A 23,987-nucleotide genomic window follows, 5' to 3' on the forward strand; every position below is an offset into this window, starting at 1 on the left:
TGCAGCCTGCGGGTCAACATGAATCTGCTCATGTGGAACCACAAATAGGAGCGCTGACCTCACTGCGCCATCTTATACGGTAAGGAACTTGAGCATCCGAGGAGTTTGGTATCTCTGGGGAATCCTGGAACAAATCCCTCATGGATACTGAGGGAGGACTGTACACGCTCACTAACATCACGACGTCTTCACTGAGATGATGGACTCAAGCACCTCATCCAGGTGGGCTCAACCCTGCCTTCACACTGGACTCACCTGGAGAGCTTTAAAAACTACCAAGGCTAGGACGCTGCCCTCAGAGGTCCTGATTTAATTGGTCTGGGGAAGGACCTGGGTCCTGGGACTTTTTACAGTGTTCCTCAAGGGATTCTAACATGCAACCAGGCTTGTATAATCATATAATACAGCTCATTAACAGGAGGACCCAAGGAATTGGTCCTCAAGGAATTCACTGTCTAACCAGAGACGCTCAGGGCATCTCTGGCGTCTGGGCAGAGATCCTTGATGCCTGTGAGCTCTTTGGACATCAGCGGCTAAGCATGTGAGATATTTCAAAGTCAAGTCCAGAAACAGCAGACGTGCTTTGTGAAGCCTCCCTTGGCTTGATTGTGCATGTGTGTGTGCGTGTATGTGTTTACCCACTGATGTATGTCCTGGTGATAGTCCAGAGAGGCGAATGCAGATGCCTTGACCCCGACTCAGACAGCTAACGCCCAGGAGGCAGGTTGGCAGTGAGAGGTCCCCTGTGTCTTGGGAGGGGTGGATCACAGAACGGGGGCCCCTTCTCAAGGGGCGGTCACTACTCAGCCTCTGCCAGCATCACCAGCAAGGAATGTGGGCTTGGTCTTACCACACCTCCCTAATTTTTAAGAGGTCAGAAATCTGGATTTTCTGTTCAATTACTTGATTTTTTTTTTCTGAGTTGGGCTCAATTTCATTAAATCACACACACACTCTAAGTACGATAACGATACCCATCTGTAGACCAGGATGGGACTCAGTCCCCCAGAACTAGAAGGAACAGCAGACCAGTTTTCTGTGTTTTAGATTAAAAGTGGAGATCTTGTCTCCTCACTGCGGACCTGGGGAGCAATGTGCAGGCTCTTTTGCCCCTTTGCCGAGGCACAGGTATGACTTACATTGATTGGCTCGAGGTCCTGGGGAGCGGGTAAAACTGTCCTGGCACAGATCAATCACCATGTCACTCTGTGGCCTGCCACCTGCTACCATTTTGGCTGTGACATCGTGAGGTGATGAAACCTTTGTTTCTTGGTGAAAGAAAGCCCCCGGCTAAAGTAGCCAACTGCTGCCATGAATGATGGGAAGAAAGTAAGGGAAGGAGGGGTGGCTCCAGAAAGTGGGAATGTGACATTGGGGTAAGGAGAGAATGATGGGACTGATGGGAGGGCACTCAGCAGGGCTCGGCTCTGTGGGGAACCTGGCCCACCATATGCTATTTTGCAGACAATTAAAAAGTGATTAGCAGGACTGTTTGAGTAAGTGCTTCTGTCAGGAACCTCAGAGAACGTGCCAGGGATGAGAGGGCCAGGGGTGGGTGATGATGGATACTGGCGGTAAGGAGGTGCCCAGGGTGTCCACCAAGGAAAGGCTGTCAGAGAGCCTGTGTGTGTGTGTGTGTGTGTGTGTGTGTGTTGGTTGGTCGGTCAGTCACTAAGTCATGTTCAACTCTTGTGATCCCGTGGACTTTGCCGGCCAGGCTCCTCTGTTCATGGATTTCCCAGGAGTGGGTTGCCATTTCCTTCTCCAGGAGATCTTCCTGACCCAGGGATCGAATGCACATCTCCTGCTTGGCAGGCACGCTCTTTACTACTAAGCCACCAGAGAAGTCCATGTGTGTGTGTAGGAGGTACCAACACACAGGAAGCCTAGACGTGTGTCGCACATACACAGGCGAACTGAAGGAACCTGGGGCAGAGAACAGAACAGGGGCTCCCGACCTCAGCTCAGCTCACAGCGGTGCAGAACCTCGAGCTTGGAGCAGGATGGGGCAGCCGGAAGTTTCCTTCATTGAGCAGGGCACCACCACCCACTCCCTACACTTGTTTGGCTCCCTTGTGTTTTTCCAGAACTCAGCATCTCTCCAGAGGCCTTCCTTGGTTGCCCTCGGCAGTGGGATCCCTCTGCTCCCCACTCTGGTGCCCTTGGCCCAGCTCATCTTTTCCCTCTGACGTCATCTCACAATTGTTTTGCTTCTGTGTCGTCACCTTTCCTTAAAATGTGAGCTCCATCAGACAGCCCACACCTCCCTCCTGTCCCCAGGCAGTACTGGGCGCATGCAAATGCCCAACAATACCTGTAGAACGGCCAGGGACTCAGAGGTGTGAGGTTCCAAAGGACCCAGGAATTCCTCCCTGCCACCCGCCTGCCTCCCCTCCCTGGATTCTCCTTGCAGGTTCTGTGGGCACCCTAACTGTAGATGGGACCCCTCTACCCCCGACCATGTGTTTGGTCCCAGCTGAGTTGCTGAGTCCATGTGTTTGGTCCCAGTGCTGTGTGGGAAGGAGCAGGCCCAGGTCCTACCATTCCAAGGCTCATGGGCCACTGAGCAAATGAGGTCACAGGGCATAGAGGGGCTCCAGTTCACGTGCTTGGGCAGGGGTCCTAGGTGCCAGGAGAGGCATCATCAGCCCAGGAGACAAGGAACTGACTCTCAGAGCAGGTAGACTTTGGTGGGTGGGTTTAGGAGGGCTTCCTGGAAGAGAATGGCTCAGACCTCTTTGGGGAAGGTGATCCTGGAGCACGTGAAGTGAGGACTGGGAGGGCGCTGCTGAGGGAAAGGAATTACATGAGCAGGATACAGTCAAACTGGAAAGCTGGTGCTGAAACTGGGAACTTATGTGCTGAGAAAGGGGTCCTTACCCTCCGGTAACCTGGTCCAGCCCATATACTGTGTAGAGAAGAGGGTGACTTATCCAAGGTCACGGCATATATAAATCTGGATTCAAACCCAGGCCTCCTGACCCCGAAGCCTGAGGCGGCGCCTGCCTTCTACAGCCCAGACCTGCCTGAGGCTGAGTCCTGGCCTGGGGTCAGAGTGGTGGAGGACACGGCCCCTGGGGGTGGGTGCAGCATGTCTGGTTCTTTTGGTCTGTCCTCACCAGGGGTGTCTTCCCTAAAGAAACAGGTGTGGAGTGCCTCTTCCAGGAAGCCCTCCCTTCAGGCTTTATCTGCCCCAATCCCTGCAAGAGCTCCCTCTTCCTTCATGAATGACTCCACTGGGGATGGATAGATCTGCTTGAACTCATGGTCCTCAGAGGCTGGCAGAGTGCGTGTTGACGGCCTGTACTGCTGAATGGATACTGCACCAGTCCTGGCCTAGACCCCGGCCTGAACTGGCTCCCGACTTCCTTCCAACTCTGAGCCTGGCTGACCCACACACTCACCCTTTGGCAATCTGCACTGCTCCTTGTTGATGGCATGTCCTGCCAAAGTTGCATCCAACCCCACTTTTGGGTCACTTTGGAACTGTTGGCCCTTTGGGTTTATCCTGCTCCACCCTGTGCCCCCTGAAGAGCCATCCCATGGATATCACAGTGCTGGCATCCATAATTTGGCCCGTTTTTCCACCTTGGTAGTTAGCCTTATATGGCCCCCAGTCCCAGGCCTGTTCTCTTGGCTGGGGCGGGCCTTTGTAAAATGCCTGGAGTCTGGACTCACATGGGGACAACCAGACAGAAGAGATGGGACGTGCCTGGAGAGGGAGGCACAGGCCTGCCTTCTCAGGGTTTGGCAGCTAGGCTGACAGAAGACGCCCTCCAAGCCCCTCCCCAAAGAGCAGCGAATAAACAGCTGAACGACTGAACAACAGACTTTATTAGAAACGCTCTTCATTCATCAGTCAATTCACATTAAGGTGGCAGGAGGCAGTGCCGTCTGGGGCTCTGGTGTCCCACTGTTGTGACAATTTCCAGTTAAAAATTGGTCTGGGCAGGGAGTGTTGGAAACACAAGAGATGCCCTGTGGCGGCGGCGGCGGCGGCAGCAGCATGGGTCCCCAGGGAGGACAGGCCAGGCCGGTGGAGAAGGTGCCCCATGTCCACCCTTCCACTTACAAGGCTGCCCCGTGGCCCCAAGCTGATAAATACACAGCACGTCACACATGCACGCGCACGCGCACACACACAGACACACAGACACACACACACACACACACACGCGTGAAACAGAAGCAAACTCGCGTGAGTATCCTCAAGTGAAAAAATAATTCGCTCAAATAAAGCTTTGTGGCAGCCAGGCTGCATCCTGAATGGACAGTTGCCTGGAGACCCTCAGCCCCCCCGGAAGGCTCCCCAGCCAAGGACATCACCCCCTCGGGTGTCACAAGGCCCCCAAGCCCCCCATTAGCACCTGTGGACTAAGTACTGCCCTCACCACACTCCTCTTTTAAAATGCATCACTACTTAAAATAACAACAATAATAAAGGAGACACTCATTCCCTGGGGTGAATTTGTCAGACTCAGCTTCCCTGAAGAGAGGTGCCCGGAGAATCCAAAGACTGGGGGTCAGGATGGGGAGCTCATGAGAGGGGAGGTAAACAACATTCAGAGAGGTAAGCTGGGACGAGTCTCAACACTGTTTTGTCCACTCGCCAATTCCACAGCTGGGCATCCCTGGGTCACAAGTCTTTCAAAGGGGCAGAGAGTCCTAAAGTGTCCTGACAATCCTGCTGCTCTGGGAGGGGCGCGGGGGGCACAAAGGGCACGCGTCAAGCTGCTTTCACCATTCATTATTCAGAGGCAAAGTTCTCCCCAGAGCGGGCCAATTTTCCCCTGGCCCTGTCTGCAGCGGGGCCACAACACAGAGTCTCCTGCCCAAATGTTTTATTCATTCTCTTGAATAAGGAAACAGGCTCGTGGATCAATATCGGTGGCCGCTGTGTCTCGCTCAGCGGGGCAGGATCTCCAACCCGGCGCAGGCTCCAGGCTCTTCCTGGCTTCCAAAGAGGTGTCTGACTTGGGAGGGTGGCTTCCAAGGCAGCAAATCCTTTTGGCAACAGACATTGTGTTTCCAAACTGGGGAAGACGTCCCGGCCTTTCAAAGAACTGAATGTTCCGGCAAACCGGGGTGGGGAGGGAGACTCCTTCCTGACGTATTGTGTGACCGAGAAGGGACAGGCCCAGGCTCTGGGTGCCCCCGCTGCCCCCGCTCACTGGTACTGCAGATAGTTCTTGAGAGACTGAGGCAGGGGCAGGGAGCTGATGTCCTGCAGGCGCTGACGGCCCAGGGCCAGGCGGATGCATCTCCGGCACAGGTCCATCAGCGGCAGGGGCTCGGCTGCAAGGAGAGGGAGGAGGGTTAGAGTCTTGTGAGAGCCTGTCCTCACATCTCTCCCATCCACCCCATGCACAGTCCCGGCTGCCTGCCCCCGGGCTGCCCTTCAGAGGGCCCTGAGCTCCTCTGAGAAGCTTTCTCTGGTCATATTAGGAGAAACTGAAGGCTTAGAGCAGTGTTTTTCAAATTGTGGGTGCAACAGACTAAAGACTCATGGAATCAATTCATTGGGTGGTGACCAGCGATAAAGAAAAGAAAGGGAAAGAAAAGAAAAAAACACAGAGGCATGCCCACAGTAAGGGGTGAATACTGTTCCATGAAAGCTCTCTTTCCGATGTAGGTGTTCACTGTGTCTCAATGCAAAAAATACTCCTCATTGCAGGTCATGATAAAAGTGAGACGGCTGACCTAGGGTGTATCCTCTTAGAAACAGGTGGGGCGGGGGCTATTTGGAATGTCTTTAAAACCTCAAACTTCGTATACTATCAAGGGTGAAACAGATCACCAGCCCAGGTTGGATGCATGAGACGGGTGCTCAGGGCTGGTGCACTGGGAAGACCCAGAGGGATGGGATGGAGAGGGAGGCAGGAGGGGTGATCGGGATGGGGAACACATGTAAATCCATGGCTGATTCATGTCAATGTATGGCAAAAACCACTACAATATTGTAAAGTAATTAGCCTCCAACAAATAAAAATAAATGAAAAAAAAATTAAAAAAATAAAATAAAATAAAACCTCAAACTTCTCCTCATAATCTCTTTTGATAGTCAGTGGAAGACTGCATTTTCTTCTAATGTCTATTTCTGGAAAAAATTCATGAACTAAAAGTCATAAGCCATGGAACCTCTGGACATAGGACCAAGCTTTAACTAGGTTTATTGCAGACACACTTATGAAGCTCTTATTCTCTTTCAGGTCCTCTGATCGGACTCTGGGGATACTGAGAGTCCAGTACAGAGAGCTCTAAGGTAAGGCCAAAGACAGCCCTGAAAGTGGAGGAAGGCTCGACGTCTGGAGGTTTAAATACATGAATAACTGTAGTAGAGTTAACATATGAAGTAATTATTACATGCACAAAGACAGAAGCCAGGCCATTGCTTGAAAAGCTTTAAAGGGAGGATACCTGAAATGGGGTTTTGAAGGGTGAATTTATGTGATGTTTTATGTGATGTGAGCTGGGACGTGTTCTAGGCAGAGAGAACAGGTAAAAACATAGAGGTATAAGATAGGACAAGCTGGGAGGTCTGGAGAGAGGGGAATGGTGCTACTTAGCTGGATCAGGAATGAAGAGGATGCTGTCATTTGCTGCCTCATGTGGCTTGTGCAGCCCTAGTTTTCCCAAGCCCACAGGAACATGCTAGAGGCCTGCAGCTGCATCTTAGCACTTTTTTTTGGTCAATAGAACATGTGATGTTTAAAAAGCATTCTATAACATGCTAAGATACAATAAAACTGTAAGTGGTAAGCACTAACACAAGAGCTGTGATAGGAATAATATCACAAGGGAATGGAAAGAATGGGGGAGTGTTGAGAGTACATTTTATAGGAATTTTCATTTATTGGAGCTGCAGAGTTAATGAGAAGAACCCTTAAAATCAAAGCCAGACTTGACTGCTGCATTGGGAGCCACATACAAGAGCATACCCAGGCATCCTTCATGTGGGGCAAGGCTGCCTGGTGGCATATCTGGGTGTAGTGTTGGTGGTTTTAAATGCTCTCACCTCTGTATCCTCTTTCGATCCGCATACAAACTCTTTAGGCTGACCAGGGAGGCCCAGACATCCCTTGTTTCCCAGGCCTAGAAAGCAGATCACTCACCCAGAGTTTTGTGGTCACATGGTCAACATGCTTAGGCCAACACCTGACACCCCCCTCGAGATGTCCTTATCTCTCCCCTAGCAACACCCCTGCACCCAGCTCTCCTCCCACTTTCCCCACCTGGTTCTCATCCAAGCTTTGCACTGTCCCCAAAATTAGGCCTCTGCGAACCCCTTTCCCTGCCTCTCCACCTGAATTGTCCCATCTTTGACCTCTTGACCTTCCCATGATCTCCTTTTAGTTCCTATAGAACCAGTGCTTGCTGCCTGCGCCCCTGGACATTAGGGAGAAAAAACCCTTAAGTCCTTATTTAATGAGAAATTGCTACTTACTTACCAGGTAACATGAGAGATGAAATACAGTTGTAGCTACTGTTTACTGAAGGAGTGTTATGTAGGCCAGGTGCTGAGCTAAGCTTTTTATCTGTCCCAACTCATTTGCTCTTTAGACTTCCCTGGTGGCTCAGATGGTAAAGAATCTGCCTGCAATGCAGGAGACCTGGGTTCGATCTCTGGGTTGCGAAGATACCTTGGAGAAGGGAATGACAATCCACTCCCAGTATTCTTGCCTGGAGAATTCCACAGATGGAGGAGCCTACAGTCCATGGGGTCATAAAGAGTCAGACATGACTGTACCCACTCATGTGGGAATTGGGTAGGAGCTATTATTATCCCCATTTTAAGGAGGAAGAAATTGAAATACAGAGCAGGTAAGTTACTTGTCCAAAGACACGCAGCTGGTAAATGGCAAAGCTGGGAGTTGGACCCAGGCAGCCAGAAACTGAAAACTCTTATCTCTTAGCCATATTTATTGAGCATCTATTCTGTCCCTTTGCTATGTTAGGTTTATTTCATTTAGAGTTGACGCCATCTACTTCAGAAAAAAGGAGACAGGCTCAGAGGGAAAGAGGCTTGTCTGGACAAGCACAGCACAAAAGCCTGTATGTGGAGCTTCACGCTGCTTCCTTTAAACACCACACAGTAATGGAAGATCACTTTAAAGTATGAAGAAGGAGAGGGCCTCCTGCCTCCCAGGTTCACACAGTCCGAAGATTATTACTCTGGCTCCGACCACTTTTCAGGTCACTGATGCCCATCTCTCCCACCATGAGGTCTGCACCCACCTAAACAGGCTGCCTTGGGGCCTTAGGAAGCATCACTATCAACAAAGCTAGTGGAGGTGATGGAATTCCAGTTGAGCTATTTCAAATCCTAAAGCATAATGCTGTGAAAGTGCTGCACTCAATATGCCAGCAAATTTGGAAAACTTAGCAGTGGCCACAGGACTGGAAAAGGTCAGTTTTCATTCCAATCCCAAAGAAAGGCAATGCCAAAGAATGCTCAAACACCACACAGTTGCACTCATCTCACATGCTAGTAAAGTAATGTTCAAAATTTTCCAAGGCAGGCTTCAACAGTACATGAACCGTGAACTTACAGATGTTCAAGCTGGATTTAGAAAAGGCAGAGGAACCAGAGATCAAATTGCCAACATCTGCTGGATTATTGAAAAAGCAAGAGAGTTCCAGAAAAACATCTACTTCTGCTTTATCAACTATGCCAAAGCCTTTGACTGTGTGGATCACAACAAACTGCGGAAAATTCTTCAAGAGATGGGAATACCAGACCACCTGACCTGCCTCCTGAGAAATCTGTATGCAGGTCAGGAAGCAACAGTTAGAACTGGACATGGAACAACAGGCTGGTTTGAAATAGGGAAAGGAGTACATCAAGGCTGTATATTGTCACCCTGCTTATTTGACTTATAAGCAGAGTACATCATGAGAAATGCTGGGCTGGATGAAGCACAAGCTGGAATCAAGATTGCCGGGAGAAATATCAATAACCTCAGATATGCAGATGACACCACTCTTATGGCAGAAAGTGAAGAACTAAAGAGCCTCTTGATGAAAATGAAAGAGGAGAGTGAAAAAGTTGGCTTAAAGCTCAACATTCAGAAAACTAAGATCATGGCATCTGGTCCTACCACTTCATGGCAATTAGATGGGGAAACAGTGTCAGACTTTATTTTTTTGGGCTCCAAAATCACTGTTGATGGTGACTGCAGTCATGAAAATCTTTTATTTTCATGCTCCTTGGAAGGAAAGTTAATGACCAACCTAGACAGCATATTAAAAAGCAGAGACATTACTTTGCCAACAAAGGTCCATCTAGTCAAAGCTATGGTTTTTCCAGTAGTCATGTATGGATGTGAGAGTTGGACTATCAAGAAAACTGAGCACTGAAGAATTGATGCTTTTGAACTGTGGTGTTGGAGAAGACTCTTGAGAGTCCCCTTGGACTGCAAGAGATCCAACTAGTCCATCCTAAAGGAAATCAGTCCTGAATATTCATTGGAAGGACTGATGTTGAAGCTGAAACTCCAATACTTTGGCTACATGATGTGAAGAATTGACTCATTGCAAAAGACCCTGATGCTGGAAAAGATTGAAGGCAGGAGGAGAAGGGGATGACAGAGGATGAAATAAATGGTTGGATGGTATCACCAACTCAATGGACATGAGTTTGAGTAAACTCCAGGAGTTGGTGATGGACAGGGAGGCCTGGCGTGCTGCGATTCATGGGGTTGCAAAGAGTCGACACATCTGAGCGACTGAACTGAACTGAAAGGGGCTGCCCTGCCACCAAGACGCCTTTTCTGCTCTCACACCTGCCCATTTCAATGTGGACCCTGCCAGCCATGTGACCCTTCTCACGTTCTTCAGGGCCATCAGACACCCCCCTCTTCTGGCATATGCCCTCTGGGGGATGTCCAGGAATTCGAAGTCCCTGATTTCAAGCTCCAACTCTGCCAACTCTAAGTCTGTGCCTTTGAGAACGGAACTGGGAGCGCTTGTTTCTTCACTTGTAAAATGGAGCAACAATCCCCAGGTTCCCAGAGAAGATTAAAGGAAATGACAAAATCACAGCACCTCCCCCTCGGCACGGTGCCTGGCAGGAGCTAGGGAAACCGGCCCCCACTCTTGGTGTATTGGTGGAACAGGCCTGGGCGCCACCTTGACTGGAAGTGCTCTCATCCTTCACCCAGAGAACATGGCAAGGACTATTTCATTTTCTTTTTTTTTACCTTAAAAAATTTTTTAGGGCTTCCCTGGTGGCTCAGTGGTAAAGAATCCACTTGCCAATGCAGGAGACATGGGTTCAATCCCTAATCCAAGAAGATCCCACATGCCATGGAGCAACTAAGCTCGTGCACCACAACTACCGAGCCTGTGCCCCAGAGCCCAGGAGCTGAAACCACCCAGCCCGCATGTTGCAACTACAAAGCCCAAGAACTCAGAGTCCATGTTCCACAACAGGAGAAGCCACCACACTGCAACTAGAGAGTAGCCCCTGCCAGACACAACTAGAGAAAAGCCCTCAGAGCAACAGGAATTCAGCATGGCCATAAATAAATACATACAATTATTTTTAAAATTTTACAGTTAAAAACATTTATTCTGAAAACAATGAAGTTACAGAAAGTTTGTGAGTATGGTACAAAGAACTTTTTTCTTGACCCATTTGAGAGTGAGTTGCCAACCTGATGCCCAGTCACCCCTAATTACTTTAGTGTGCGTTTCCTAACAAATGGGCAATGGGGTCATTCTCCTGTATGTACTACAGTGCAGCCATTAAACCAGATTATGTGGCACTACTGCCGTGGATTAATAATCCCCAGGCCCCATTCAAGGATCACCTACAGTTTCAAAATGTCCTTTCTAGCAAAACAGCCCAGCTAAGAATCATTCGTTGCATTTAGTTGTCCTGTCCCTTTTATCTCCTCTTTCATTGTTAAATTACAAGGAGATGGTGAATTTAAGAGACATCAGCCTGACGCATCTGTCTTAGGGCCCCCAACCCCCAGCCTGGGCCTGTCACAGGGGGATGGCCCAGAAACTGTCTATTAAATGAATGAATTAACTTGCTACCTTGGGGTGTGTCTTCTATAGCTGTTTCAAGCTATGGAAACAAATTGCTCTCAACTGGCAAGGTTTCTGACTTAGCTCCCCATACTCATGTAAACCCCCTGAGAACAGGGCAGGAGGCTTGTGATGAGGGTTAAATGAGCTAGAAAGTATAATGCACTTGGCACAGTAACCAGCACATAGTAGGTGTCAGGCATTTGGCACCTCTATCTCTTCCCCATCCAGGTCACCCTTTGTGAGGATGAGCTTGGGCAGGGCTGTTAATGAGATGGGGTCTGCTGGGAGGCCGGGCTTCCCCGGTGGTTCAGATGGTAAAGAATCCGCCTGCAATGTGGGAGATCAGGGCTCAATCCCTGGATTGGGAAGATCCCTTGGAGGAGGGCATGGCAACCCACTCTAGTATTCTTGCCTGAAGAATCCCCATGGGCAGAGGAGCCTGGTGGGCTACTGTCCATGGGGTCACAAAGAGTTGGAAATGACTGAGTGACTAAGAACTGCTGGGAGGACAGCAATTCTTTCTTTGAGTGACGGGAGATGGGTTTGTATTTTGCAACAGGAAAATTTGGAGCTGTTAAGGTTTGACAGTCACTGCCAGGATTTAAGAGCTTTTGTAAGAGCTTTTAAAGCTCCAGGCACATACTAAGTCTTCAGTGTCCAGAATGCTAAGCCTGGTCAGCAAACTCAGTTCTATGTGTTCCCTGCCCACTTAGGAGCTGAAGAGAGGGAAAGAGCTCTGTTTTTCCCCGTTCCTCCATAGTCACTGAAATCAATCCAGAGCCCAAACTCCAAAGGAAGCGAGGGAAGCAAGAGGGGCTGGAGTCCAGAGAATGCCTTTAGCCCTCAATGTGAAATATAAACCATCTCTAATTTCTGGGGGAACTTTAACTGATGACTTTGCAGCAACCCCAGAGCACACTAAGAAAGTCCCTGCTATGGCTGTGGAGCTTCCAGAGCTCTGAGGATGTCCAGCATGGCCTGGGCCATCCCCCAATTCCTCTCTCTTGCTCCTTCTGGCTTTGGACCCATTCTCAGAACTGCCAGATGTCAAGGCTTAGAAATGATCACCCAGGTGGGAAGAGAAATACAGCATCTTTCAGCGTGGGAGCCACTCTCAGAAATATTTTCTGACAAAAACAAAAATGAATTTAAAAAGGAATCATTGTTTGCAAAACTGAATTTCCAAATAACCAATAGATACACGAAAAAGCACTCAATTTCAAGAAGCATCAGAGAAGTTGAAATTAACACCATGATGTGACTCTGTTATATGCCAACAACGATGGCTGAAGTGAAAATAAGGTAGAGGTAAATGCTGGTGAGGATGTGGAGCAACTGGGGCTCTCATATGGCTTCAGGAGGGTGTGTAAACTGGAACAACCATTCTGGAAAACTGGGAGTGTCTACTGAGACTGAATCTATGGCCCACAGCCTCCCCTGGTATATACAGGCTCACCAAAATGCATGTGCTTGGATGCTTCAAGAATTCCACTCTCCACCCGTGGTGGAGTGCACACACCAGCTGTGTGTCTTCTTATGGTGTGGTGTGTGTGGTGTTTAGTCGCCAAGTCCCTTCATTCTCTTGGGTGCTTAGCAGTCTCTTCTCATGCTGTGTGTACTTACTTGGTCAGTCGTGTTCGATTCTTTGCGACCCCAGGGACTGTAGCCTTCCAGGCTCCTCTGTCCATGGGATTCTCCAGGCAAGGATACTGGAGTGGGTTGCCATGCCCTTCTCCAGGGGATCTTCCCAACCCAGGGATCAAACCCAGGTTTTCTGCATTGCGAGTGGATTCTTTACCAGCTGAGCTACCTGGGAAGCCCCCAGTCTCTTCTTATAGTAGAATACTAATCAGCCATGAGAAGGAAGGACCACGTGTGTGCGTGCTAAATCGCTTTCAGTTGTGTCTGACTCTTTGTGACCCTTTGAACTGTAGCCCGCCAGACTCCTGTGTCCATGGGATTCTCTAGGCAAGAATACTGGAGTGGGTTGCCATTCCCACCTCCAGGGGATGGTCCCAACCCAGAGATCGAACCCAGGTCTCTTATGTCTCCTGCATTGGCAGGTGGGTTCTTTACCACTAGCACCACCTGGGAAGCCCAAAGGAACCACAATTACATTAAAAAAAAAAAAAAAAGATGAACTACTCAATAACTCGAAGTGAAGTACGTATGGTGAAACCTTATCTGTATAGAGCTCAATAGCAGGATGATGAAATCGGGCAGTGGTGACATTGGGCATGAAATCAGGCGTGGTGAGCAGCAGTGACTAGGGAGGACTGGATATTGTTCTGCTCCTTGATTTTGACTTCTGGCAATACTAGTATGTTTAGTTTGTAAAAATCATCAGGCTTAATCACCTGAAACTAGTATACTTTCATCCTATATGTTATACTTCAAAAACAAGTTTATATTAAAAAAATTAATCACTGGCTGAGTTAGGAATGCCTTGTCTCCTTGGTGGGTGGGTGTGGACACAACGCAAGCGAGGTACCTTCCCACCTTCCCACCTTTTGGCCTCAACAGACAAAGTAGGTAGAAAGGGCTGACTTGGAATCCCAGCTCCTGCTCTCACCCCCAGTGGTCCAGAGAGCTGGCTCATCCTCCCAGAGTCACATTTTTCTCATCTGTAAAACTGGGGTAGCAACACCTCTATCTATGCCTTGTGACGATGGTATGGCATAACATGCCTCTTGTTCCAAAGGCGTTTTCTCTACAGTATGTCTTATGTCATCAGCCCAAGAGGACCCTTTGAAAATAGTAAATAATTTACTTATTATGGTCCTAAAAATACCCCAGTACGTCATCCTAATTGACAACAATGCTCTACTCTTGATGAAGACTTACTGGAGCCAGGGCTGGATGTCTGGTTCTGTGCTAAAAATATCACAAGGCAATCATTTCCAAAGTTCTCCAGTGAGCTGAATTTTCAATAATTCTCCACCACTTACCCCCTGCATGACCCACAAAACATCCCAGGAGCTCTGTTTTCTTGTCAATAAAACAGGTGCATTAGTTCATCTGGTTTTGATGGTCTATGTGAAGGAAGTGGAGATCTAGGCACTTGGTGCCTTAAGCTCCTTATCTGGGCCCCTAGAAGCCTTCTCTGCTGATGGTGGGGAGATGCCAAGATACCAATTATCACCGTACGCCCATTCTTGCATTCATATTTTGAAAAAAAAAAAGATGAACATTTTTAAGGTCAAGACATGAAATTCTTTTGAAACAGTTTAGACGATGGTCAGCAGATGGGGGAAGCTTTCAGTGACAGCTCTGACATCCGAACTTGAGTAGACACTTTGTTTTCAGGGAAAGAAAGAAGACATACACGTGGGCAAGCACACCTACACATCAAATGTCAGACACTGTACTAATCACTTTTCACAGACTATGGTTTTGGTGTCTAAGGACTCACAGCATTGCCTGCATGCCTCTAGGCCTCCTTCATGCTGTTCCTTCAGCTAGAACACCCTTCCCTATACTGCCTGCCAGACATCTGTAGGTCCTCTTTCAGGACTCAAATTAAGTGTCACCTCCTCCCTAATGAGGCAGTTCCCCCACCTTCTAGGACTGCATCTATCAGGTGTCAATCCACTTAGCTAACTATACAAATGGATGAATGTGTCATTACCTGCTCACTTCTAAAATACTGCAACCCTCTACCAACTGGCCCTCTCACGGCCAACAGAGACCTCAGCTTACATCTAGAAAGCTCATAGAATCTGGAGTTTTCCCTTACCAAGCTTCACTGGTTGTGACTTCACTGGTTGTGACTACAGCCAGGACAAAAGCAGCATCTTCAGATGAACTCAATGCCAACAAGCATCATGGGCACAGACACTTCTATCAGGTGGAAGTGCCCGAGGGGCTGGCCCACCCACCAGCTCCCTGACCCAGGACTCAGCAGCAAAATATTCTCACCTAAAGACTCCACTGTGCTTCCAAGCAGATGGGAGCTACACTGCCATGGAGTGAATAGCAGCTGCATTTTCAGATGTGTTCAGTGGCTCTAAGAGTCTCTGCAGCCCCAGCCTGAAAGTTACTTCAGGAGATACTCAAGCAAAATGAAAAAGGAATTCAAGAAACACGATGGCACAAGCTTCCAGGAAATGGGAAGAGTAAATGGATCACAGAAGCAAAGGAAGGTAGAATAAGTGATAAGAAGACCCGTTAGACTGTGATGCTTGGAAGAGCCTCCATCCAGTGGCTATTGTGTCTCTACTCTAAAGTGCTCCATGCCTCCTGACCTCTGACCCCAGACCTTGGCTCCCCCAGCCTCAGACCTTCCATTGTGCCCTCTGGAAGTGCTGCTGCACACAGATATGGCACCTCACCCTAACTGAACCCAGCATCCTCTCCCAGGACACCCCTGACCCTTCAACCTTCCCTGGGGCTGTTGGTAACTCAGGGCAGGAGGTGGGCAGGACCCCTTGCTTCGTCAGCCACACACAAAGCTCTACAGCCTCCATGTGCTGTGAGAAGTCTCAGCTCCTCTGTGGCTCACACCACTTGGCTCCATCCTCTCCTGATCTGCCATGCTGTCATCTGCTGACCTCTAGCCCCTCATTTGTCGGGGCTCTGGCCTGGCCTCCCTGGTCCCCTCTCCACTGATACCTGCCACCCCATGAAGATGGATTTGTCCACAGGCACAACCCTCTCAATCACTCAGCCTCCTGGTTCTGGACTGCCTCATCCTTGGGGCCACGCTCCTCCAACCCACATCCTGGGCCACACCACAGACCTCAGGATCGCCCCTCAGTGCCCCTTCAGGAACCCAGTGATCGCCAATCAGCCACCGCCTCTCCCCTCCCCCCGTGACCATTACTTCGCCCTCTCTGTTGCTCAGCCCATCAGCACTGCTTATCCTCACCTCCCTCCTCACCCAGCTGAACAATTCATTATTCCCGGGGATGAAGAGTATGGGGGCAAGCAGGCGGGATTGGGTGGCCGGGGAGTGGATGTACAGCTGGGGGCTGGACAACAAGCTGGGGACAAGAAGACTCTAATATTCAGGTCATGTGTGGCCCATTCCACCTCACAGCTGACTGGGAAATGACCGAGCAGCTGGCAGCCCTGGGCTCTGGCTGGCCTCGGCCACCATCTGGCAGAGCAGCCTTCCCATCCTCCTTGGGGCCTCGGCTTCTACCAGGGGGGCAAGTGGATTGGCAAGAAGGCTGCAGGTCCTTTACACCAGCTGACACTTGGCGAACAGAAGTCACATTTCATCTTGGCAGTGACTCTGACTGAACCCACTCAAATTAGGCTTCAATGCACAAGAAAAAGTGAATGGCAAGGCCAAGGAGGCCTGTGAGATTCATGTTAGGGGAGCCTTGGAAACCCAGGGTCGTGGCTCCCAAGCTGTTGGCACAGGCCAGGTAGGCTTACTGGGGGAGATGATGTTGAGGCTGGCTGGTGCGTGTGTAGTCACCTCCAACTCTTTAGAGCCAATGCATGCAGCCCACCAGGCTCCTCTGTCCATGGGGATTCTCCAGGCAAGAATGCTGGAGTGGGTTGTCATGCCCTCCTGCAGGGGATCTTCCTAATCCAGGGATCGAACCCAAGTCTCCTGCATTGCAGGCGGATTCTTTACCATCTTAGCCACCAGGAAAGCCCAAGAATACTGGAGTGGGTAGCCTATCCCTCCTCCAAGGGATCTTCCCAACCCAAGAATAGAATGGGGGTCTCCTGCATTACAGATGGATTCTTTATCAGCTGAGCTACCAGGGAAGCCTGAGGCTAGCTGGTTACAACCTGCTATTATTTGGAAGGCAAGGCTGGCAGCTCAGAGGCTGTACCAGGTGAGGCTCATTTTAGCCACAGAACCGTCAAAAGAATAAGGGATCTGCTGACCTGAATCCTCTGTTTTTGGATTTTTCCTCCACTGATACTCTCTGCCCTGCTAGCCAAGATCTCAGTAGGGCTGGAGATGCTGTTCTGCTTACTCTGCAGCCATGCCTGGCCTTGCCACAGCCAGGAGGTGTTAGCTGCTGCACTCCCCCAGCTGTGAGGATTAATGAATGGCTCCAGGCGAGTGTTGGGGACTCCCCTCCTGGGGGCTTCATGGCCTTGGCCCCTGTTGAGGCTTCTCAACCTCCAAGCAGAGGCAGCCTGGAGAAGCCTCTGTGTGCTGGGGTTTGGAGAGAGTGGGGAGAAGGAAGATGCTCCCATCTCCTGCCCCACTTCTGAGAACCTGGCTGGGGTGTGGGAAGCTGTGCTGGAGAGGATTCCGAGTTCAGCTCCACCCTAGTACAAGGCCAAGGCCAGTCTGCTTCAGCAGCAAACTTGAACCATGGAAGATAACTTCACTGGTCCATCCTGCAGATGGAGAAGCCAAGGCACCAAAAAAATCACTGTTTTAATGAAAGCCTTCTCAAGAAGGGTTTGGAGGGATACCCGAGTTCTAATGTCATGTTTGTGGACTCTGAGGATAAAGTCTTGTCCAACTGATGCTCATCACTCATTCATGTATTCATCAGACTTCTACGTATAGACGTGCTTTGCAGGTCCTGAGTACGGAGCCAGACACAGAGAGTTCATGGAATGACAGACAGGACAGGGAGACTGAAATAAGTCCAGTAGGGTCTATGCTTAAGAGAAGGAATTGTAGGGGGAGCTGTGGGAGCCACTAAGAGGGGTCACGTAAGCCAGCCTGGGAGTGTGCAGGATGGCTTCCTGGAGGAGGTGGCAATTAAGAGAAGTTTAGCTCTCTTAGCTGAGTAAGAGTTAGCTCCACTGATGGGTAAGAAGGATATCCATTGCCTCTGAAGGCAACGTTACCTCTAAGATGTGTTCAGAGAATCTCTCTTGTGTAACATGGGGGGAAGTTCACAGTTTTCCCAGCAGATACTTTGAGGGAACAACAATCAATTGTTGGAGAAAATCTAGTCTGTTAAATTTTAAAAAGTCAGTGTCCATTTCTCACTGGAAATGGCTATACCCTAGAGGTCTTAGTCAAGTGCCCATCTGGGTGACTGGGAGCATTTGGGGATGGACCCACCCCATGTGATATCCTGGGCATCACCTGACATCGTGGTGATGTCGCCCTCACCCCTGAGGACTGTGAGATCCCACAGGCAGGGACTGGCTCTTGTCCTTGTGCCCCCCATGGCTCTGCTTTGGACATCATGGGTGTTGGGCCCGTGGGCGTAGGCGGGCTGGTGCCTGGGGCAAGGGAGGCAGCTGCAAAGAGCCTTCATCTCTACAAGGTAAACTATGGCCCAGCTCTTCTGGTGCAGGTAACAAATTTAAAAGTAGCCTTTTCCTACCACCCAGCTCAAGAAGCCTCCAGAAAGGTTCCTGTAGGCAGACAAAATTAGCAACACTCTGCAACGGCTCCTTGGTCTACTGGAAAGATGCTTCTGACTCAGCTGAAAACTTTCCCATAAAGTCTGACTGTTTTCAGCTTGGAGCCTGCCCCAGGGAGCTGCACGATGGCTGGACACCCTGCCCCTGGGCTAGGACAGCCCCATGTCATGTAGGGAGAGGAGCCCTGGGGGAGCGGGCGGAGGCCTGGCTGGCGTGCACCCTACACCACGGGTCATCCCAACACCCTTAAGAAGTTTTCTCTGCTGCTGCAGCCATGGGAACAAACTGGCTGCCCCTACTGAAAGAAGCATGTCCAACATGGGGAGACTAAAGCGGGCAGCAGGGTACTCATCCCATGCAGGGCAAGGTTGGGGCCCTCAGGGATGGGACCCCCATTCCTCCTGAAGTGTCTCTTTTGAAAGAAGAAGAATGAGCGTGTGGAGAGCAGGAGTTGCCAACCAGAAAGCAAGTTTACTTAAAGTTATGGAAATGAATGGGCTTCCCTGATGGTTTAGATGGTAAAGAATCTGCCTGCAATGCAGGAGGCCCCGGTTCAATCCCTGGGTCAGGAAGATCCCCTGGAGAAAGAAATGGCTACCCACTCCAGGATTCTTACCTGGAGAATTCCATGCATAGAGGAGCCGGGCTACAGCCCATAGGGTCGCAGAATTGGACACAACTGAGTGAATAACACTTTCACTACTCACATGGTAATGAAAACAGTGTGGTATGGGAACAGAAGGAGCAAACTAGAAAGTCTGAGAACTAAATTAAACAAGGCATATTCTAGACACATACTATATGTGTCTAAAAAATCTACAAGGAAGGGCAAATACAAAATTCAGGAGTGGTGGCTTTGAGGCAGGGTGTGGGGGTTGGCAAGGCTGAACCACGGAGGCACAGAGGTGCCTGGTTGTCAACGTTCTAGTCCTAGGTTGGCTGATGGATTCATGTTGGCATTAAATTAGAGAGAAAGAAATACAGGAAGCACCAAAGTAGAATGAAAGAGGGCTATCTATGCATGGGACCAATGATGACAGTGTACTGCAATCAAAGGTTATGTTTAATAATAAACAAACAATGCTGTGTATCAGAAGTTCATGTGTGCATGCTAAATTGCTTCAGTTGTGTCCAACTCTTTGCAACACTATTGACTGTTGCCCGCCAGGCTCTTTCATCCATGGGATCCTCCAGGCAAGAACACTGGACTGGGTTGCCATGCCCTCCTCCAGGTGATCTTCCCAACCCAGAGATCAAACCCACATCTCTTGGTCTCCTGCATTGGCAGGTGGGTCCTTTACCACTAGCACCACCCGAGAAGCCCATCAGAAGTTGTTAAAAACAAAAAAAGGAAAAAGGGCAAAAGTTAATGAGGAAAATCACGAGTTGGCCTCAGTCTGGCTCAAATGAGAGCTTGGCTAGAAGACGAATTACAGTTAAATTCTAGTTGATGGGTAATTACACTCTTGCCTGCTAAGAATGTAGAATAGCTTGGGAGAAGACATCACTTTGCTAGAAAGGAGAAGCACAGGTCTGGGGTGAGAAGAAGTGGAGTTAATTCTGGTCTCACGTGGCAGATGCTTCCTCTGTAGAAGAGTGACAATCCCTGCCTCACAGGGGAGCAGGGAGAGGATGAGAGGGTGGCAGAGATACCCAGCAGAGGAACTGGCATATGTGGGCCATATATTTGTTTTCAGAGCAGTTAGTCCTTCAGGACAAAGTGAAAAAAAAAAAAGAGGCAGCTGGTGTGGTGAGCTGAGGCCCCGACACCCCATGTGGGATGCCTGCATGTCGACAGCCACAGATGATTCCGACCAGAGGTCTGAACAGGCCAGCGCAGCCAGTGCATCAGGAGCAGAGGTCTGGACCCAGCCGCAGGGGACCCTGATCCAGCCCTGTCCATCAGCTTCTTCTACTTTGGGGGACGTGCCTTCCAGTCTTTTCATCAGAAGCATGAATACTGGTAGGATTTCAAACCCATCTTGGTGTTCTTGCTGGGCTCTTTGGTTGGACTTTTGGAAATAATCATAGTTACGAACAGTCATAGCAGGAACCTACCTAGCACTTCCTATGTCATGAGATGTCCCAAGGACTTTATATCTTACTGTACGTAGTCCTCGCTATGACCCAGTGAGGCAGCTACTATCATGAGAGCCCATTTATAGACTGAGGAAACCAAGGCACAGAGTAACTGGCTGAAAGCCGCAGTTAAGTGGTGAAAATGGGACTGGAATTCAGGCAGTGTGGTTCGGGGCACATTCTGTAGTCACACCCTCCTGGGAGGTGGTGTGACAGTCTGCACTGAAAATGCAGCCCTACTGATTCCATTGCTCGGTAGCAGTGCTCCCCCCACCCTTCCCCCAGCCCCAGACCCTAGCCCAGCTCCATGCTGTGGTGCTAGCTTGTTTGTGCACTAGAGGTCCCTAAATGGACCAGTGATGGGCCCTGGCCCAACAAAGTCCAGCCCTGGCTGGCAGGTAAGCTGTGAGGTGGTCCAGGTGAGGGACTCTGCCTATGGGGTCAGTTACTAATGGGTTGCCCAATCCACCTGGTTCTGTCTGGGATTTGGCCTGCAGACCTTGGAGAGGAGAAGGAAACAGGTGCAGACCACATGAGGGGGCCTCCCCCAGCCAGGTCCAACCACAGAACCACCTACCCCTTCCCACGCAGCCCTGGGGCTACGCTCCTCCCAACGACTCAGGCCAACTGGCACAGTTGACTCCTATTTTCTAGCAAATCGCCAAGGTCAGGCCAACTTCCTTCCACTTGGGAAACGGCATCACTTCAGCCTCTTGCTAAACAGCATCAGCCCCAGGGGTTTAATATGAAGGCCTTCTAATGGATTTATTGTGTTTATTTGACCTTTCCCAGTGTGAGCTCAGAAACAGGCCCAGAGGAGGGTGGGGGAAGCTTGTTTTTCTTAAGCTAAGCGAAACTGATGAGTACACTGAATTCTTGGATGGAGTATACCGAGGTTTCTCACCCTGGCTCCCCGCTCCTTTAGTCAAAAGATCCAGTTAGATTCAAGAGGAATCCCGTGTTTATTGGATACCTCTGGACGAAGAAGATTGTGTCTACTAAGTGGTAAATGATGAGATCTGCAAATGAATATTTTCAGTATGTAAAGAGCCCTGATAAGGGATAATAGCCAGTAAATTTAGAAACGACCATTCTATTTCTACTTCTAGTTTCAAGGCAAATGACTTCTTGTTTTTAAACAACTTTTTAAAAAGCTAATGACCACCAGTGCATAAATGAAAACCACTTCCGGTATCACAAGTATATCTGTGTTTTAAACCAGAGGCTGCAAACTCCAATGTCTCACGGCCAGGCAGGTACCCTAAGTGAGCAGTGTGCAGCAAGTGGAAGCGGTGGGCAGGGGGAGGGTGGTGGCACCCACAGACACCGGAAACACACAAGGGGCCACTGCTCAGCTCAGACCTCAGCTCCAAGCAGGAATGTGGGCCCCTGTTACCAGATTCCCTGCCCTTTCCAAAAAAAGCCAAGAATTCCAAATTTTTATGTGACATTTCTGAGTTACTGTAATTTAGTATGGCCACACAAAATATTTCTAGGCCCAGACATAGCCCTAGACTGGCAGTATCACCTCTACTGCAGAGTGAAGCTTATCTACCACGGTGATGGGAAGTTAGAACCTGCCACTCAGGGGCAGCTCATCCCCCATGACCTGCCAGAAGGTCTGAACCAACCACAGAGGCACAAACTCCAGTGAACCCAGCAATTTGCTCACTGTCCATCCATGGCCATAATATCCACAACTATATGTAAAAACAAATGAGCAAACCCGAGCTTCACAAAAACCTGTTTTTTCTCTGTGGTCTCAGCGTGGACTTTGAGAGTCCAGACTGGGCAGATCTCACTCACCCAGTCACCAGACACACCCACTCCCCCTTCCCCTCCAGTTCTCCACGTGGGTACCAGGCTGGTGTGGGCCAGAGTGAGAACGACAGGAATCGGGGGTACTGCAAAAACCCCCACTGGAGGATGGTACTGGTACCACCACCATACAGCACATATGGATTTCATGCCACAGGTGCCGGGTGAGCACTGCCCTTGCAGCCCGGTTAGTCCTCAGCACCTCTGCACATGCCCACATTGGAGCCCACATTAGTGCCCACATTGGAGCCCACATTAGTGAGCCCACATTAGAGCCCACATTGGAGCCCACATTAGTGAGCCCACATTGGAGCCCACATTAGTGAGCCCACATTAGAGCCCACATTGGAGCCCACATTAGTGAGCCCACACTAGAGCCCACATTAGTGAGCCCACACTAGAGCCCACATTAGTGAGCCCACACTAGAGCCCACATTAGTGAGCCCACATTAGAGCCCACATTAGTGAGCCCACATTAGTGAGCCCACACTGGATCCCACATTAGTGAGCCCACACTGGAGCCCACATTAGTGAGCCCACACTGGAGCCCACATTAGTGAGCCCACACTGGAGCCCACATTAGTGAGCCCACATTAGAGCCCACATTAGTGAGCACACATTAGTGAGCCCACATTGGAGCCCACATTAGTGCCCACATTGGAGCCCACGTTAGTGCCCACATTAGAGCCCACATTAGTGAGCCCACACTAGAGCCCACATTAGTAAGCCCACATTAGTGAGCCCACATTAGAGCCCACATTAGTGAGCCCACACTAGTGAGCCCACATTAGTGAGCCCACACTAGAGCCCACATTAGTGAGCCCACATTGGAGCCCACATTAGTGAGCCCACATTGGAGCCCACATTAGTGAGCCCACACTAGAGCCCACATTAGTGAGCCCACATTAGAGCCCACATTAGTGAGCCCACATTAGTGAGCCCACACTGGATCCCACATTAGTGAGCCCACACTGGAGCCCACATTAGTGAGCCCACACTGGAGCCCACATTAGTGAGCCCACACTGGAGCCCACATTAGTGAGCCCACATTAGAGCCCACATTAGTGAGCACACATTAGTGAGCCCACATTGGAGCCCACATTAGTGCCCACATTGGAGCCCACGTTAGTGCCCACATTAGAGCCCACATTAGTGAGCCCACACTAGAGCCCACATTAGTGAGCCCACATTAGTGAGCCCACATTGGAGCCCACATTAGTGAGCCCACACTAGAGCCCACATTAGTGAGCCCACATTAGAGCCCACATTAGAGCCCACATTAGTGAGCCCACACTGGAGCCCACATTAGTGAGCCCACACTAGAGCCCACATTAGTGAGCCCACATTGGAGCCCACATTAGTGAGCCCACATTGGAGCCCACATTAGTGAGCCCACATTGGAGCCCACATTAGTGAGCCCACACTAGAGCCCACATTAGTGAGCCCACATTAGAGCCCACATTAGTGAGCCCACATTAATGAGCCCACATTGGAGTCCACATTAGTGCCCACATTGGAGCCCACGTTAGTGCCCACATTAGAGCCCACATTAGTGAGCCCACACTAGAGCCCACATTAGTGAGCCCACATTAGAGCCCACATTAGTGAGCCCACATTAGTGAGCCCACATTGGAGCCCACATTAGTGCCCACATTGGAGTCCACATTAGTGCCCACATTGGAGCCCACGTTAGTGCCCACATTAGAGCCCACATTAGAGCCCACATTAGTGAGCCCACATTAGAGCCCACA

At 49.9% G+C, this 23,987-nt stretch overlaps 1 protein-coding gene across 1 annotated transcript in view; it reads right to left on the bottom strand.

The window, feature by feature from the left end:
* Nucleotides 1-3,816: 3,816 nt before the first annotated feature.
* SPSB4 (splA/ryanodine receptor domain and SOCS box containing 4) overlaps nucleotides 3,817-23,987 on the bottom strand; it is a 90,426-nt gene continuing 70,255 nt past the window's right edge. Inside the window, exon 3 of the mRNA XM_043474259.1 lies at nucleotides 3,817-5,295. Coding sequence (XP_043330194.1) covers nucleotides 5,168-5,295 — 128 coding nt within the window. The 3' untranslated portion in view covers nucleotides 3,817-5,167. The remainder of the gene's footprint in view (nucleotides 5,296-23,987) is intronic.

Source organism: Cervus canadensis, chromosome 7 (genome assembly GCF_019320065.1).
Source record: "Cervus canadensis isolate Bull #8, Minnesota chromosome 7, ASM1932006v1, whole genome shotgun sequence".
In the NCBI taxonomy this organism is placed as follows: Eukaryota; Metazoa; Chordata; class Mammalia; order Artiodactyla; family Cervidae; genus Cervus; species Cervus canadensis.